The following is a 17,071-nucleotide window of genomic DNA, read 5'->3' on the forward strand; positions in this document are numbered from 1 at the left end:
ATTTTCAAACTAAGCAAAAAGAACGTGAAGACAATTGTTTACAGTTTTTCAGTGCTGTTTATAATTATGTTGTAACCAATCCAGTACTTCATTACACTCAGACCTCACTAAAATTAATGTTCAACTCTTTTGAGATTTTAAATAGAGACAAAGAAAAAAAAACCAGTTCATATTATGAAGTATACCAGTCCTCCCTTAAAATAGCTAAAATAATACAAAGAGGCAATATGGTGAAAAACAAAACCATTTCTTTTCCTGAAAATACTCTTGGAAGGTGCTTGGGAAAGAAATGCTGAAGAATTCAATAAGCTCATATAGGTAACAGGCACAAAATAGTACCTGGAATTTGGTAAGCACAAAATAACTGTTAGCTTTTACAATTATTTGTATGAACAAATGACTCAGTAAGGGAGAATGTCTGCAAAGTTGCATGAAAGCTCGGTTTTTCCCCAACATCTGTGTTTATTGTACCTGATAGATTATGGTTCAATAATAAAATTCATGAGGTATTTTTTTTAATGCATGGTAAAAACCACTGTTCTATCCCTTAATGACCTCTTGAGCAGAAGCATCGCCTTATGGATGAACTGAGTCAGCACAACTGCTGTTAGAGCAGTGGCGCTGCCTAGACTTCTAAAGGTGATTCTAAAGGGAGATTAACTACATGACTCCACCTCTGAAATGTATTCCCAGTGTCACTGTAGACAAATTCCTACAGCAAAGAAATTGTAACCGGAAGTTTACAAAGTTCTGGACAATGTTTTAAATAGGAGGTTGATTTATAGAAACAAAAGTATAAAGTACAGTAGGACCCTCAGATACTTTGTGAGATGAGGAGTAGCTGTGGTACACTTTTGTACCATTTAAAGATTTGCTGATTGTCTTGTGACAGATCATTTTTCAACAAATTAAAGATGTACTAAGAGTAAAATTTATTTTGCAAAAAGGTGACTGTTCAGATTTGTCTACCTTATCCACGGGGGCCTGTCAGCAGTCTGGCATCTAGAGGAATGCCCACATAGGTATTGGAGTTGACCCTTCAGTTAAAAGGAGCAAAAACAGCTGTAACAAAAGAATCAATTATCCTATCTAGAATATTTCGAAAATGGATTGTTTTCCAATATTTCTGATGTTCTGTGCTTCCATAGCTAAAAACAATGTAACTTCTCATTTTGCAAACTTTAAAAACTTGCAAACAGAATTTCTAACCACTTATAAAATCTTCCACAGAATTTCAGTGTGTTTTATTTTTTTTTAATCTTTTTAAAAATGTATTTGGCAGAGAGAGAGAGAGCACAAGCAGGGCTAGCAGCAGGCAGGGGAGAGGGAGAAGCAGGCTCCCCACAGAGCAAGGATCCCAGTGTGGGGCTCGATCCCAGGACCCTGGGATCATGACTTGAACTGAAGGCAGATGCTTAACCGACTGAGCCACCCAGGGGCCCCTTCAGTGTGTTTTAAATCCCATAGTTAGGGGCAGCTGGATGGCTCAGTCGGTTAAGTAGCTGACTCTTGATTTCTGCTCAGAACATGATCTTAGGGTCCTGTAATGGAGCCCTGCATCAGGCTGTGCCCTCAGCTGGGGAATCTGCTTGTGGACTCTCTCTTCTCCTCTCCTCTGCCCCTCCCCCTGCTCAAGCGTACACTCCCTCTCTTTCAAATAAATAGTGAATTTAAAAAATCCAATAGTTATGGATGCCTGGGTGGCTCAGTCAGTTAAGCATCTGCTTTCAGCTCAGGTCATGATCCCAAAGTCCTGGGATTGATTCCTACATGGGGCTCCTTGCTCACAAGGAGACTCCTTCTCCTTCTGCCTGTCGTTCTTCCTGCTTGTTCTTGCTCTCTCTCTCTTCCTGACAAATAAATAAATAAAAAACCTTTAAAAAATCCAATAGTTAAATATGAATTAATTAACCATCACTGACATCAGGGAAGATAGGAATTTACCAGCCAATTTCAACAATATCTTTGCAAAATTAGTAGGCATCATTGAAAAGATGTATCATGACTTACAGCAACTAACAATGTACTTTTCTCATTTGGATCCGTGTACCTTTGTGAAGTATCATTTTTAGCAGTGACAGCCACGAAAACCCAGTATATCAGTCCACTGAATTATGAAACAAACCACTGAATTGCTGTATCACAAAGTGTTAAATCAAGATTTAAAAAATAATGAAAATGATTCAACCATGTTTCTCAATACTGGTAATAAATAATTTTACTTAAAATATTTTTACTTCAACTTTAATCAACTTTATTATTTTAAAAAGTCTACTTTGAATTTGTTTTATAATGTGCATGATATATTATCAGTAGAGGAAATATACCTAATTACATATGTCAGTGGAGTACACACATACATAATTTTACGTATATATACATATGTGGCATTTATGTCTTATGCTTCAAGTTTTTATTAGGCACATGCAGAGTAGTTCAGAGATCACTGATTTAGAGGTTGGCAGGAAAGAGAAAAGATGGCAAAACAGATGAGTGAATAAGGATCCAAGAGATAAAAGGAAGATGAGAAAACAGTGTTACTGGAGATTGAGGGGAAAATTTTTTTTTTTTCAGATGATGAGATGGTTATCAGAGTGATGTTCAGCAGAAAGCTCAGGAACTGTGAGATCTGAGAAAAGGCCACGGGATTTATGACTGATGGCTAAAAAGTTATTGGTGAAAATATTTTCAGTCAAGTGGTAAGAACAGAAACCAGATTGCGCTCTGTAAATACCCAGATATTAAGTGAGTGGGAGGGAAAGAAAAAGACCAGGAAGAATAGATTACTCTTACTAAAGCTTGGCAGAAAATGAATGAGGCAGTGGAGAGCAGGGTCAGAGAGTACAATGCAAGTGGGCAGAGTAATTGATAAAGTCAAAGGGGAGTGGGGCGGAGTGTCGCCGTCAAAGGAGGAGGCTCTGACTTTAGAAAGAGGACGGTACCCTCTGTGAGAAAGATGAGAGATCAAGTGCCTTTCCAAGACGAGACAGGGAAAGTTGTGGGAATTGATTTCAGACGGCCACAATCTCAATCAATTACATGATTAAAGAACTTCCTAAGATTGCGGGATGCCGGGCAGGGACTGCGAGCTTGCTAAAAGAGGGAAAAAATAGAAATATAGTCTCTGGACCCCTCACAAGGAACTCAAAGAGAGATCCTCAGATAACTGAGAAAACTTGAGGACCTAGATATCACCAGGCAACATAAGAGTTAGATGAATCAGACTCATCAACATCATTTCTAACTCAAATAATAATATAGCAATGTTTTACATCAGGTTGCCAGGAGAGATACCTTCCAAAGACTTACATGGAAGCCTGTGTTTTCATACCCAGAAGGGTAAAATGATTTCAAATGTAATTTTTTAAGAAATGAATTTAGAATACTTTTCCTAGACACAGAACTATTATATGGTACACTGCCGTTCCCATCTGCCATCTGCAGCAAGTGTTGCTCTGCTGGACACTTTTCAAATGCTGTTCATATGTCTACTGATTAAAAACTAATTGCATGAAAAACTAATCTAAACAAAAAATATGTCACATACTTTATTCTACTGTAATTTCTGTTTCTCTAATTCAGACCAAGATTAATTTTCCTGCCCTTTGCCCACAGATTGCCCCCACGGCATCTAAGAGTTATGATTTTCCAATTAAAATAGGAGCTATGAAAGTTCAAACAATAGTTATGGGAACTGGTAATTTTACAGTTTGCAGGAAGACAAAATAAAGAGAAAGAAGAAAATTTATTTATATACAGAATTATTCCAGTGTCCATGAATCATTGTAAGTGAGCTGTCCTTGGTATTTTGTAGGGAATGCCCTGACCATAGCAGCTCTGATATAGCAAACCCTTTGGCATGCTTGTCCATTATCTGGAGTGACGTTGCTAACGTCTTTGAGGGCTTGAGGGCAGCAGGACCTCTCATTTATCTCCTTAAGATTAATAAATGTACAGATTAGCTGTCTCTTCTGGCCTCATTTTCAAATAAAGATATATTGGTTAAGCCTTGCTTCAAGTGTCCATTTCATTTATGGCTAAATTTATAGAAGATCAGAATAGCAAGAGGCAGATTGAATTGAGCTTGACAAAAGGGTGTGAAGAGGTTCTTTACCCTGAGTACTCTGAAGGAAAATTCTTAAACTTGTTTAAATCAAACAAAGTGTGTGATTATATTGAGTTCTTCCTGCTCTCATGAGCTAGGCTTTGCTTTTTTGCAAGAGGGTGGTCAAATCAACATCAAATCAGGATGCTGGGACTTCTAGAAGTCAATCTATCTAGTTTCCTGTTTTCAGCAGGGAAGATAGAGAAAGAAGCAACTGAAATATATGCATACTAATAATATCTTTCCTTAATACATGATATGTTCTGGAAAGATGTCTTTGAAAATGAAGGTTTAAAGGAGTCTTGACAATGAATGATTTCTTTCCCAGAGAACATGGTACAATCTTTGATATATGATGCCTGATGATAGTTCCAGTTCTCTAGCAGTTCCAGCAGGGAGGGATTTGTTTTCTTGGATCTGGTCTCAGTGAATTCAGCAGGTAGAAGAAGTTCTTGAAGGGCTGAGATGGAAAGCTGTCATTTTTTTTTTTTTTCATCAGAGTAAGTAGGGAAGCAGATACAGGCATTTTTCCCCCCATAGGCCAATTGCCTCTTCTCTGATCCAAGGGAAAGAGCAGGGCAGATAGAAGACCCCAAATCTTCAATGTCCTGAACTTCTGGTGGTACTTGCAGCAGTGGAGAAAGGGATCTGTCCCACTTGTTCACTACAATTGGGCCAAGAGTGTCTGAGTGTCAAGCCACATGATCTGTTATTACTGAGGTCCCCAGTTAGCTGCCAGTTCAGAATCCAGCCAGCATGGTCCCATTTGAAGAAGGTGTGTTTGGTTGAAGCAGGGTAGGGGAAGCCCTTGCTGAAGAGGGTAAGGGATACTAGCAAAGAGTCTCACATGGGAGGGCCACAGCCTGGAACTCTGGGATGGGTGGGAGAGGGGACAGTGGGCTTTTGATGCACTGATGAAATGAAGCCTGCCAACCACAGCACTGGGAAAACCCCCTAAGGCTACAAGGGACAGGAAAGGTGCAAAGATGGTTTGTCAGGATTGGGAGGAACAAGCTCAAAAGGACTCTCTTGCAGTTGGTATAAAGAACATATTCGGGGCACCTGGGTGGCTCAGTGGGTTAAAGCCTCTGCCTTCGGCTCAGGTCATGATCCCAGAGTCCTGGAATCGAGCCCCCGAATTGAGCTCTCTGCTCAGCAGGGAGCCTGCTCTCCCCTCTTTCTGCCTGCTTCTCTGCCTACTTGTGACCTCTGTCTGTCAAATAAATAAATAAAATCTTTTTTTTAAGAACATATTCTGCATAAAAAGACAGTTTATTAGTATAGATGGATGATTTTATGAAACCTCACGTTATTGTCTGAAAGAGAGGACTGTTTATATGGATGATCAACTTCAAATTATTTTTCAGTTTAGACTCTTGCTTGTTTAAATATTTTCCTCAGAAAAACCAAACATTTGCCTCCATTTAATTGGGTCTTTATAATGCACCATGAGAAACTTATTAGTTTTTTTAAACCACTTAATAATCTTCTGAATTATTCATGGTGATTCAACTATATAACAAACAAAAGAGAAAACACACATACACATTAAAAGACAAATGCATAGAGGATTACATGTTCTCCTGGAATGGTAAATTGAATATTCAAACCTGTGTTTCTTATGATTGGATTTGGAACTTCATTTATTTATTTTAATGTATAGTTTCTGAATTACTGTTACCACTGTTCTTAAGTATAATTTAATTCTGAGGAAGAAAGATACTTAATGAGAAATTTCCTCCCAAATATCACTTGAAATGTCTTCCCACATATCCCTTGAATTCACTTTTCTGAAGTGAAAAAGTACAGGGTGTGGAAAGGAGTAGTTGTTTATATAAGGAGAGAAGAGGACGCTTTTTTTAGTCTGTTAGGAGAGTGATTGATTTTTTTTTTTTTTTTTTACCAAGTAAAAAGTAAAGTACGTTATCTGGGGTACTTTGTGTTGTTTAAAATGTGAATGACGGTTAGTCCCTGGGTCAAGACAGGCCCTGTGTGACTTTCTAAAAAAAATGAGTTTAGCCTTTGGGTAGAAGGGACACGAACGAATGTAATCACGAACCTGGAATCTCAATGAATTGTTTGGAAAAGGATGATTTTTTTCCCCAACAACATGGCCATAGGTATGAGATGAAAGATGGATTTGAAGAAAGAAAATATTTTGGGGGGTAATATTTATTTGTTCCTTTCTTCCTTCATAAGAAAAATATTCAGTTTCTTATATTTGGATCATTGCTTTCAACAGGAACCCTAAAAGCAATATACAAACTACAAGCTAAGAATAACATGAAAAATAATTCAATAGTCATTTTACATTAGCAGGCAGGATTATAACGACTCATTTCCAATGACAAGTTAAGTCAAAATTACACAAAATAAACAGGGTTTATATTTGAACTACACCTATAGAGTGGTCAGAAAGACTTGATGTGTGCCAGTTCAAATTTATCTCTGTTCCTCTCCATTCTCTGCACACATTTTATTTTTCTCGTTTTCCTCTGGACTTAATCTTCAGGTTGAAGGCTTGACATCATTGAAGTAGTACCTGGCAGAGTTTTATTTCTTCCATTATTGTCAGGTCACAATTTCTTCCCTAGGGAATATGGGGCCAATGTGTATACATACTAAGTTCTCAATTTCTCTAATATAACCACTCTTTGATTTATAATTTTCACAGATAGTAACCAATCTAACTTGAGCCACAGAAATAGATGGGATACCGTATAGTGTTTGCAAGGATTGCAACAGTGAATTCATTTAAAACCACAAAATTTGCAATGTGTGTTTTTTTAACAGATCAAACAAGTTAAAATATGTGTTCCTTTCAAATACATGCTAAGTGTTACTGTTAAAAGTGACTGCATCTCACTTCTAACATAGGAACATGTGACGATGTTGTATCCAATGATAGACTAGCCAAAGAAAAATTCGTAAAAATTAAGTCTATATTTATTCATGCATTTCTCCATTAATTTAGTGTGCAGTTATTTAATATCTACTATATTTAAAACACTGAGCTAGGGGCGTCTGGGTGGCTCAGTTAAGGGTCTGCCTTCAACACAGGTCCTGATCCTGGGGTCCTGGGATCAAGTCCCACAGGTGCTCCCTGCACAGCGAGGAGTCTGCTTCTTCTTCCCACTCTGTCTATCCCCCCACTCATGCTCTATCTCTTTCTCTTTTCAATAAATAAATAAAATCTTTTTTAACATTTTTTTAAAAAGTAGTGCGATAAGGACTGAGAACAACAAATAGGACAAGCATAGTCCTTATTCTGAGTGAGTTTATATTTTAACGAGAGAGACAGACATTAAACACTAAACCAGGTATTATTTAATTATATTGTGAAAACTGCATCACGGTGAAACTACAAGGTACTCAAAGACTAGAGAACAAAGGTGCTGGCTAAATGCTACATGGTGAGGGAAAACCTGCAGGAATTTGAGACTTACTTAGTAAAATTAAGGAGGAAGAGTTTGTGAAGAATGTTCTAGGCAAACAGAAAAGCTAAGCCTCAAGATAGGAAGGAAGAGTGGTGTAATGGTAGAGCTAAAAGACATTAGAATCAGAATCTAGAGTGCTGATCATGGCGCACAGGCCTAGAGTCATCTCATTTAATAAATCTCTCCTTATCCCTGGAGTCATAAACACATAGACAGTAAGTTAAGCCATGTGATTACTGGAATTATCCAGGATGGTACAAAGAAAACTGGGTCAATAACAAAACTTTGAGAAAGTCTTAACAGTCAATTGTTTAGGTAAAGAAGGTCAAACCAAAAAAGGGACTAAGAATGAGTAGTGAGAGAGGTAGTAGGGACACCAAAGCCAAGGAAAGGTAGTGACTAGACATATCAAATGTCGCTGAGGGGTAAAGCAGCATAAAGTCCGACACTCTACTGGGCAGATGAAAGTTTTCAAACTGGGATGGATATTGTGTAGAGAACAAAGGAAAATGAACCTAGAAGGCTGGTGGATATGGAGAAAGCAAAGGGGTCAGTGGAGCTCGGATTCTGGTGAGACCCAAGAACTATCCTAGTGGAAAAAGCAGTATTGGAGATGGGAGCTTGGCTGGACTACAGACAATAAAGGATAGGAGATTAGGTGAGAGAGGAACACACTTAGTTGTTTTGGAGGTGGAAAAGGTTATGACAGGTTTCAGGTGTGATTCTGGGGATGAAAGTCTAAGGTAGAGAAATGAAGAGTTCATTTTTAGTAAAGAAATCCAGTCAGGATATTGAGTAGAATGTCAGTGTAGATGTGAACATCAACCAGGATCTTGGGGCAGAAGGGAAAACTATGATCTCCTCTTTTTATGAAGGATGGATTGTGACTAGAGATTAGTAGATAGTTGGTTCCAGCAAGAGGGGAGATGGTGCATAGCTAGCTGGCAGGAATATCAAAGAAGCAAGGATATTTAGCAAGGAGGGAAAGAAACAATGGACAGTACATTGTCCTGAGAGTATCTAGGGTGTGGAGGAATAAGCAGCCATCTTTGTTTGCAGGAGAAATACTGTCTTCAATGGAGAATGGAATTTTAGTCAAGGTAGGGAGGTAGAGACAATGTTCTGAAACAAAGCTGAATATGCAGTGAAAATTACAAACTACAGAGCAAAGTTCTGAAGGCACTGTGGAGGAATCCAAGGGATAAGAAAGAAGAGAGAGAAAGAGGAAGGGATTGATGCTTAATGGAAGGCGATTGGGCAGTGAAGAATGGAGCATCATGGGGAGAATCAGTATCTGTGAATGGTTTGGAGAACCAGGGAACTGGAGGGAGGGACTGACTATAAGTAGACAAGGTTGAAAGAATATGACAGGGTCAGTAGCTTAAGAAACATCTACCTCCCTTTACATTAGGACTAGGGAACAGGAGCCCATCTGTACCAAGTAAAGGTAAGGAGAGAATGGAAAATTTGACATGGCTTGACTAGATAGAGGAGACCCCTTTGTGGGGGTGCCTCTAGAAAAATGGGGTTCTTAATTATTGAAATGCTAATGTGTTCATAAAATGCCCAATCTGCCAGAGGTTTGCACCCAGATGCACCAGGCCTGTGTAGTACTTGACCCATTATGATCTATCAGCCTTGATCTGCTCAGCCTTTCAAGTTACAGATTTCAGGGTTAAGAACTTTATTGAAATTCTGTGTTTCTTCTTTGAAGTCTGGGGTATATTATAATACATGAAATTCTCATGACCTTACATTTTCCCCTCAATGTTTTAATATTATCAGTTGAAATTGCTAATTGTTTTAATCCTGTCAATTGCAATTTTAATACTATCGATTGAAATTGCTATGAAAAAGCAAGAAGCTACATTTCTTGTTTAATCTAGTTTATTGCTCAGTACTGAAAAACTATGATTTAATACTCATCTAATCATTTGAAATAATAATATGCTTTCCAAAGTCATCTAATATCAAAATCAGGAAAGTACTTAAATGCTGGTTGAATCTGCTTCTTTTCAAAGCTATGTGCTAAGACAAACTATGTGTCAGGCCTGACAATAAATTTAAAAATTCAAACTGGGTGATGGACTTACATTTTGTGGGCTGTGGATGAATCAAATATAAGCAGGTGTAGTAGTTTTGTTTTGATCAATGCTGATATTCAAATTCTGATCTTTTGAGTTGCCTTCTGTGGTATTACCTGGATCCCAACTTTTGTTATTAAAGAAGGAATTTGAGAATTATCTGCAAATGACTTACCACACTCTTATTTTTTAAAGATTTTATTTATTTATTTGTGAGTGTGTGTGAAAGAGAGGTAGCACAAGCAGAAGGAGTGGTAGGCAGAGGGAGAAGCAGGATCCCTGCTGATCAGGGAGCCCAATGTGGTACTCGATCCCAAGACCCTGGGATCAATGGTCTGAGCCAAAGGCAGACACTTAACTGACTGAGGCACCCACACGTCCCACACACTCTAGCTTAATTCTCCACTTAAACAATTTAAGAAACTATGTTTAAACCATTTAAAGTCTGAGACTATGTCATATTTACATATTACATTTTATATATTACATTTGTTTTCTCATACCTGGTATCTGGGATTCTATAGATAAATGGCTCTTGGAGATATCATTTATCTATTGCCACACAAAGCTGCATACTCACCAGAAAAACTTAATGCATATGGCTAAAACCACATTATTTAGTCCTTGAAGCTGTGGGGTTCAGCTGACCTGACTTCGTTTCAACTGACCTAGGCTGGGTTCACCCAGATATCTGGGGTTCCATTGGCTGTTGATTGTCTCAGCTCTGAGGACTACGGTAAACTGACTTTACTCTCTGTCCTGCCAAACGTCCAGCAATCTAGTCTAGGCATGGCATAGTAAAAGGACAAGAGTGATCAAAGTCAATTGTGCAAGTATCTTTCAAGACTCTGTCTATGTCCATGTGCCAATATCCTATTAATCCAGAAGAAGTCACTTGTATGAGTCAAAAGCCAGAGTAGGAGGACATGGCAAAATTACATGGAAGGGACATGGATACGGAGAGAGCTGAAGAATCAGGGCTGTCAGTGCGACCAGTCCACCGCACTGAATGGGTAAATGAATAAATGGATTGTAGAGTGGCATGAAGAGCACTGGACTCCTAAAGGTTGGGAGACATATCCCTGAGGCTCGGCACCATTCATTCTGTTTATTTGGGCCAGTTATTTAATTATGGTGGGCGGTAATTTCCTTATTGGCCCTTTCCAAACTTTAAAAGCCTTTCAATCAAGCTTCTCATGAAGCTTTTAATAAATTTAATGCTACACATGGTCTGTAGGAGGAACTTAAGGAAAATGTTCATCATCCTTCCTTTAGTGAACCAAAATGGTTAATGTGGATGGCTAAAGTTGACTGGCTAACTTTCACTGCATGAATCTAGAATACTATGTAGCCATATTTAAACTGAAAAAATTCTAATCTGAATTTGGATATGAAGCAAAATGCCTAAAGTTCCATTTCCTACTTAGGCCTTTAGTTTTTGCTCCTATCTGGTGATTCTTTTGAAGCGTACAATGTGATAGAATAACATCAAACACTATGACATCTCTTATATGGGAGATGTGTTTTAAGGTCCATTGATGTTGTGCATTAATAATTCATTGTTAGGATGAATTATTATTCTTAAACTGACTGGAGGAGCTTCGTCAAGTTTGAATAATGCTGATACAAATGTGGGTTAATTTAAACTAGATGTTGTGATTTGGTTTATAAAAAGTCTACAGATAATGCAGAAATGAAACCTGCTCTTCATTATACAATATGTAATTATGTGATATATGATGAAATGCTGGATAATTTAACTATAATAATAAAAACTGAGTGAAAATGTTTTAAATGAAAAATATCTTCTAAGTTTCACAAGAAGAAAATGATATACTCAAATGGGATTTGAAGATGATGTTCTGAGTCTGAGATGACTTATTCTGGTCACTTAGATCATCTCAAAAATCCCATGCCTAGATTACCAAAATATATTGATGAAAGTGTAATTTGTAAGTCACTTTGACATATAGAATGTTCTGATTCAGATACACAAACATAACTTGCCATATGATAAATGTTTATCCTTGTCATATCTCTGGGAAGCATTTATTTTGGACTGATAATTTACTTGTGAAATCAGTCACTCTGGTCTGTGTCATTTCAGAGTCTCCATGTAGACATATCCAAGAAACTGCGCTCAAATCAAGCTGGCCTGGATTCAAAAGTACCAGTTGGTTGTCAAAGTGATTTGGCCGAATTGGAGAAAGAGAGAAGCAAGAGTGGGGCAGCTCAACTAGCAGCTACCAGTGTAACCACAGGTCAGTGAAGCCACATGTTACTGGTTTTAATTGTTTACATGCCACAAGCCTAATTTACAGATTCTAACTTTCACTTTGCTTGGAATATAAGGCTCCGTCAATGTGACTGCCTCAACCGCAAATCTCACTGAAATATTATAGGGGTGTCTGGGTGCCCACCCAACTCTTGATTTCAGCTCAAGTCGTGATCTTGGGGTGTTAGGATCCAGCCCAGGGACAGGCTCTGTATTCACTGGGGAGTCTACTTCAAGATTCTTTCTCTCTCTGCCCCCTACCCTGTTGTGTGCACTCTCTCTCTCTCGAATAAATAAACAAATCTTTAAAAAAAGAAATGTAGTTTTTTAAGAAAGATTTTATTTATTTATTTGACAAAGATCACAAGTAGGCAGAGCGGCGGGCAGAGAGAGAGGAGGAAGGAGGCTCCCTGCTGAGCAGGATCCTGGGATCATGACCTGAGCCGAAGGCAGAGGCTTTAACCCACTGAGCCACCCTGGTGCCCAAGAAATGTAGTTTTAAGTGCAGTATAATAGTAAACACAATGATATGTCTGTTCATTTTTCCTTTTTATTAGCGTTTTCTCATTTATGGTTTTCATGGCCAAGAAGTGTTTAATATTGCTTGTATTATCATGACAGTAATGTTTTTAAATTTTTGGTAGAATTAACAAAAGGATTAATGGGTTGAGAAAAGGTTATAGTAATTGAGATGTCTTTAACTTAAAGATGTGTCAGATAAATAACCTAATGTAGATTTGAATTACAATAATTTTGTTTCTAGAGATGACGATCTGATATTTTTTTATCTCTACTAAAAGTAAAATAAGAGTAAATGGACTTCTGGAGAAGTTGACAGCGTTCAGACTAACTTCTATATTGTAGAAATCTGGGATGAGTTAGCAAGGGAAATGAGAATTTTCTTTCTTGGATATATTTTAGACACACCAAAGCAGCTCAATTTCTATCACACTTTATCTTTGAAACTTCACATTTCGTTTGTAGGAAAATGGAAATTGTAATTATTCTTAAGCATATGGTTTGTTCCTTTTCCCTCCTTATTTGGTTTTGTAGCTAGCACTTTTTTTTTTTCCCCCTCCAAGGGCATGTAAAAGTCAAAATACTAGATATAAAGTCTCTGAAGTGTTTCTGCTCAAACTCTGTCTGTGCAATCTGGGTTCTTTCATGTAGTTAGCTTACTGGCTTTTGACACTTGTATAAAAATATCCCATAGAGCTTTTCTTATTGCCTTTTCATTGACTCTTGTCGAGTGATAAAAATGAAATCCTGGGAAGGGCTTTGAAAACCACGCATATTGCAATTCCTGCAAATTTCAAATACTAATCAAGCATGACTATAAAGAAACAAGTACTGCAGTGAATATTGCTACAGCGTGTTGAGTCTCAAGCCATTATTAATTCATTGAAAACTTTTTTTTTTCCCCTTAAGATTATGGATCCTAAAAAGTACCAGATAGTGAAATTCCTGAGATCAAAGTTTTTGTTTCAATCATGGGAAACTTACCTGATCTACCCTGTGTATGCATCTTCCCAGGCTGGTGTGGGACAGCCCCAGCTTTGTCCCCTGGATGGATAGTGCCAGGAGTGTTCCAGACCAGGGCAGCACCTGCTGGAACATGTTGCCTGTAAGTGGTGGCTTAAGAAAAAAGAAGAGCTGGAATTACAGTAGTGGTTTTTTTTTTAAGATTTTATTTGTTTGTTTGTTTGTTTGTTTAATTTGAGAGAGAGAGAGAGAGAGCACAAGCAGGGGAAGCAGTCGAGAGAGAGGAAGAAGCAGGCACCCGGCTGAGCAGGGAGCCCAATGCAGGACTCGATTCCAGGACGCTGGGATCATGACCTGACCTGAAGGCAGATGCTTAACCAACTGAGCCACCCAGGCGCCCCTATAGAAGTGGTTTTAAGCAAGTGAGACTCCTAACTTTATTTAAGAAGAGTAAAATGACATTTCCCTATTTAGGTTAATTTCGACATGCATTTATTTAGAAATTATTTATCATGCTCATCTGGGAAATAGCTTCACTTTCTTTCCCATTTGCAATTACAATCAATTACAGAATCTGTCTTCATTAGGAATTAGAGGGTAAAACAATTCCATATGTAAAAATACAGAAGTCAGATGTAACAAAAATAAAATTTTTCAAACTTTGTTTTTGTCTTGTACAATACAATATATGTGTCTTTATTTGGCAAAAAGAAAAAAGAAAAAAAGACTCCTTGGATCTCTATTTAACATTTACCATGTTCCCTAGTTCGCTGATCTCAGAATATCCAGTAGCCACCCTGGAGTTCAGGAGGAGCAAATGATACCCTTTCTGAACTTTCCCCCTTTTTGTCCTTAGACATAAATCAGTTACTTCCTAAATTCTTTTTGGGTGAGAAGGGCAATTTTAGAGTCTTTGTAGTACATCCCGGACAAAACCCCAAAATCTTATTAAGACCAAGGTGCTGCTTCTCCAGGTTTGCTCCTTCTGGACACCCAGATCTTACTCTTCCAGTTAGAGGACGTAGAACCAGTTCAAATATGTATCTGATAATTATACCAAAGGAAATTCTTTATTTTGGAATTGAACAGAAATAACTAGAAGATTTGCTGTGAATGGCTGCACGCACACCATGTGAGGAGAGTTTGCTCTACTGCAGCCTGGAGGGCAATAAATTGCACCTAGGATCACTGCTGTCAGGCCCGGCTCCTCTTCCCTAAGCAACTGACGATAAGGCTTCACCCCATCTCCTGCATGACCTTCTTCTGTGGGTCCTTGATTCACTCTGGTTGCTTGGCAGCTTGGCAATGCCCACATCTTATTTTAGGAACCTTGTTATTAAGTCTGTGCGTTGTTTTGTCCATAAATTACTCAAAGAACAGTCCTCTGAAAGTAGGATGATTAAGGGGCTAACCTTTGGGGTCTGAACTCAGACTGCTGGGTTTAAATCTCGGCTTCCACTTGCGAGCTGTATACCATGAGCAATTTGTTAACGTCTCTGTCTATTTCTGAAATCGGGTTAATAACAGTACTACACCATCGGCTATTTTGAGGACTACATTAGAGGAAATAGGTTAAAGTTCGTATACGACATCATAGACTCCAATTGAAGCGTAGCTGTTAGAACAAACTTCTGCATCTTTATGAGCTGGTTGCTAAGAAGAACTTGACTTCCGGACTGTATCTTCTGCACAGTGCCGGCTGTGCCCACGTGCTGTGGCTCTTGTGGCTCCTCATTTTCTGCCGGCACTTTTTCCCTTTGAAAACTGTATCCTCCTGGGAACTCCATGGCCCCTCTGAATTCTGTGGTCATGGACGGCAAGTGGAAACCTTCTTTGAAATTGAGTCACTGACTCCTCTGAGTCCAAGAAATAGTGCACTTTTGCAGAGGCCTGGAAGTCCTGACCTTCCCTGATGGACAACTTCCCCACCTTCCTCCAGCCACAGTAGCTCAGGAAGAGCAGAGGACTCCACTGGTTATTATTTTTGGTAGACAACATGTGTGAAGACCCAATGTTTGTTTTCAGCGACTTGTTTCATGCCTCATTACCTGGTTGGGACATTTATTGGGAAATGATCTCAGAAACAACACATAAAGCAGAGGGACAAAAACAGGTCTGGGCAGAGGGGGAAGCTGAGTCATCATACAGTCATGACAAAGACCTTTGCTGATCCCACCCGAAGCCCTGGAGCTGGTGTGGCTCTTCGGAGCTGTGCTGTGTTGAGGTGAGGGGGCCAAGCCTTTATAGCCCCTGCATCACTCAATCACCGGATACTGCAGCTTCTGAGAAGGGCTGTGGGTGAGGTGGCTTCCTTCAGTTGAGGGCAAAGTCTCATGGTATCAGAATATGACCAGCAAGCTGTAAAGAGGATCTGATCATTATGTAGGTCACTCATGAATTGCAGAGATCACTTCTGGTGGTCTGACTGGCTGAACAGGGGTTTCCTCCTTCTGTGTCTCATAGAAACTGCACTCTGCCAGAAAAGATAGTCATTTAAATATGCTTATTTGTTTTTGCCCTACATAAACGTTCTCCACTGAACAAATTTTATACTCTATCCTGAACAAAGTTATCAAATGGAATTTCCTTTCTTTTGAAACTTCTGATATGTCCTTCTAATTATTCTTCCATCTTTAGATTAAATTCATGCCATGACGTGTTCTCCATAAATTCAACTTGTCAAGTAGTGAGAAGAGCCTGAGGCCAGAAAACAAAAAGCACATACCCTAAGGTCTAGTCCCTGCTCTGCCACAGCTAGATGTTTTGCCCTTCATAGACCATTTCATTTTCCTGAGTTATACTTTCTTCATCCAAATAGGAAGCATACCAAGTAATCTTTGTGCCCTGTCAGTTCTGAATGCATGGGATTCTGTGGTCTATTCTGATAACCATCGAGCAATGCAACTGTTGGTCATCCTTAAGCAAGATGCACATAGAAGTAATTCACCACAGGTAGGAAGCTACATATTGTGGTACATTAAATAAGGGAGAGAAGACAAGCTCCATGGAAAAATTCATCACTGAGGTCAAAGTAGAAGCTACAAATGAAGAATAGATCCACAGGAAAATAAAGAATTTTAAAGATTTTATTTATTTATTTGAAAGAGAGATAGTGAGCAGGGAGAGGGAGAGAGAGACAGAATCTTAAGTAGAATCCCAGCTGAGCACAGAGCCTGCCTTGGGGCTCCGTCCCATTATCCTGAGATCATGACCTGAGCTGAAATCATGAGTCAGATGCTAAATCCACTGAACCACCCAGCTGCCCCCCCAAATTTTTATACTGGGTTTTAACTTAACCTTAATATTTAATCTAAACTTCAGATTTTACTTATATTATGAGAAATAAAACATGAGGTGGTTCTCTATGAGAACGACTTTGAGAATTAGACAGGACCAGTGTTCCATCTTAAAGACCTTGACTGATGAATGACAGAATACAGGCCATCAAGAGACAGGTACTTTAGATATCATAAAACATATTACTGTTTCACAATCTTAATAAAAGCACACTTCAATAATTCAGCATTATTGTAAATAGTGTGTAATTCCAAGCACAATAATTACTTTTACTCCAAAGACTAGAAAGCCTGTTACATAAAATGTTGGATAGTTTCAAGCCGGTAATCAAAAAATCTGGTATATTATTCATTCTTCTATTTAACAACAGTGCAGATTTTTCATCATACAA

The 17,071-nt window shown here is 38.6% G+C and overlaps 1 protein-coding gene across 1 annotated transcript in view; it reads left to right on the forward strand.

Moving 5' to 3' along the window:
• THEMIS (thymocyte selection associated) overlaps positions 1-17,071 on the forward strand; it is a 194,597-nt gene that overhangs the window by 168,806 nt on the left and 8,720 nt on the right. The window contains exon 5 of the mRNA XM_080807157.1: positions 11,734-11,887. Coding sequence (XP_080663283.1) covers positions 11,734-11,887 — 154 coding nt within the window. The remainder of the gene's footprint in view (positions 1-11,733; positions 11,888-17,071) is intronic.

The sequence above is a fragment of the Martes martes genome (genome assembly GCF_963455335.1).
Source record: "Martes martes genome assembly, chromosome: 6".
In the NCBI taxonomy this organism is placed as follows: domain Eukaryota; kingdom Metazoa; phylum Chordata; class Mammalia; order Carnivora; family Mustelidae; genus Martes; species Martes martes.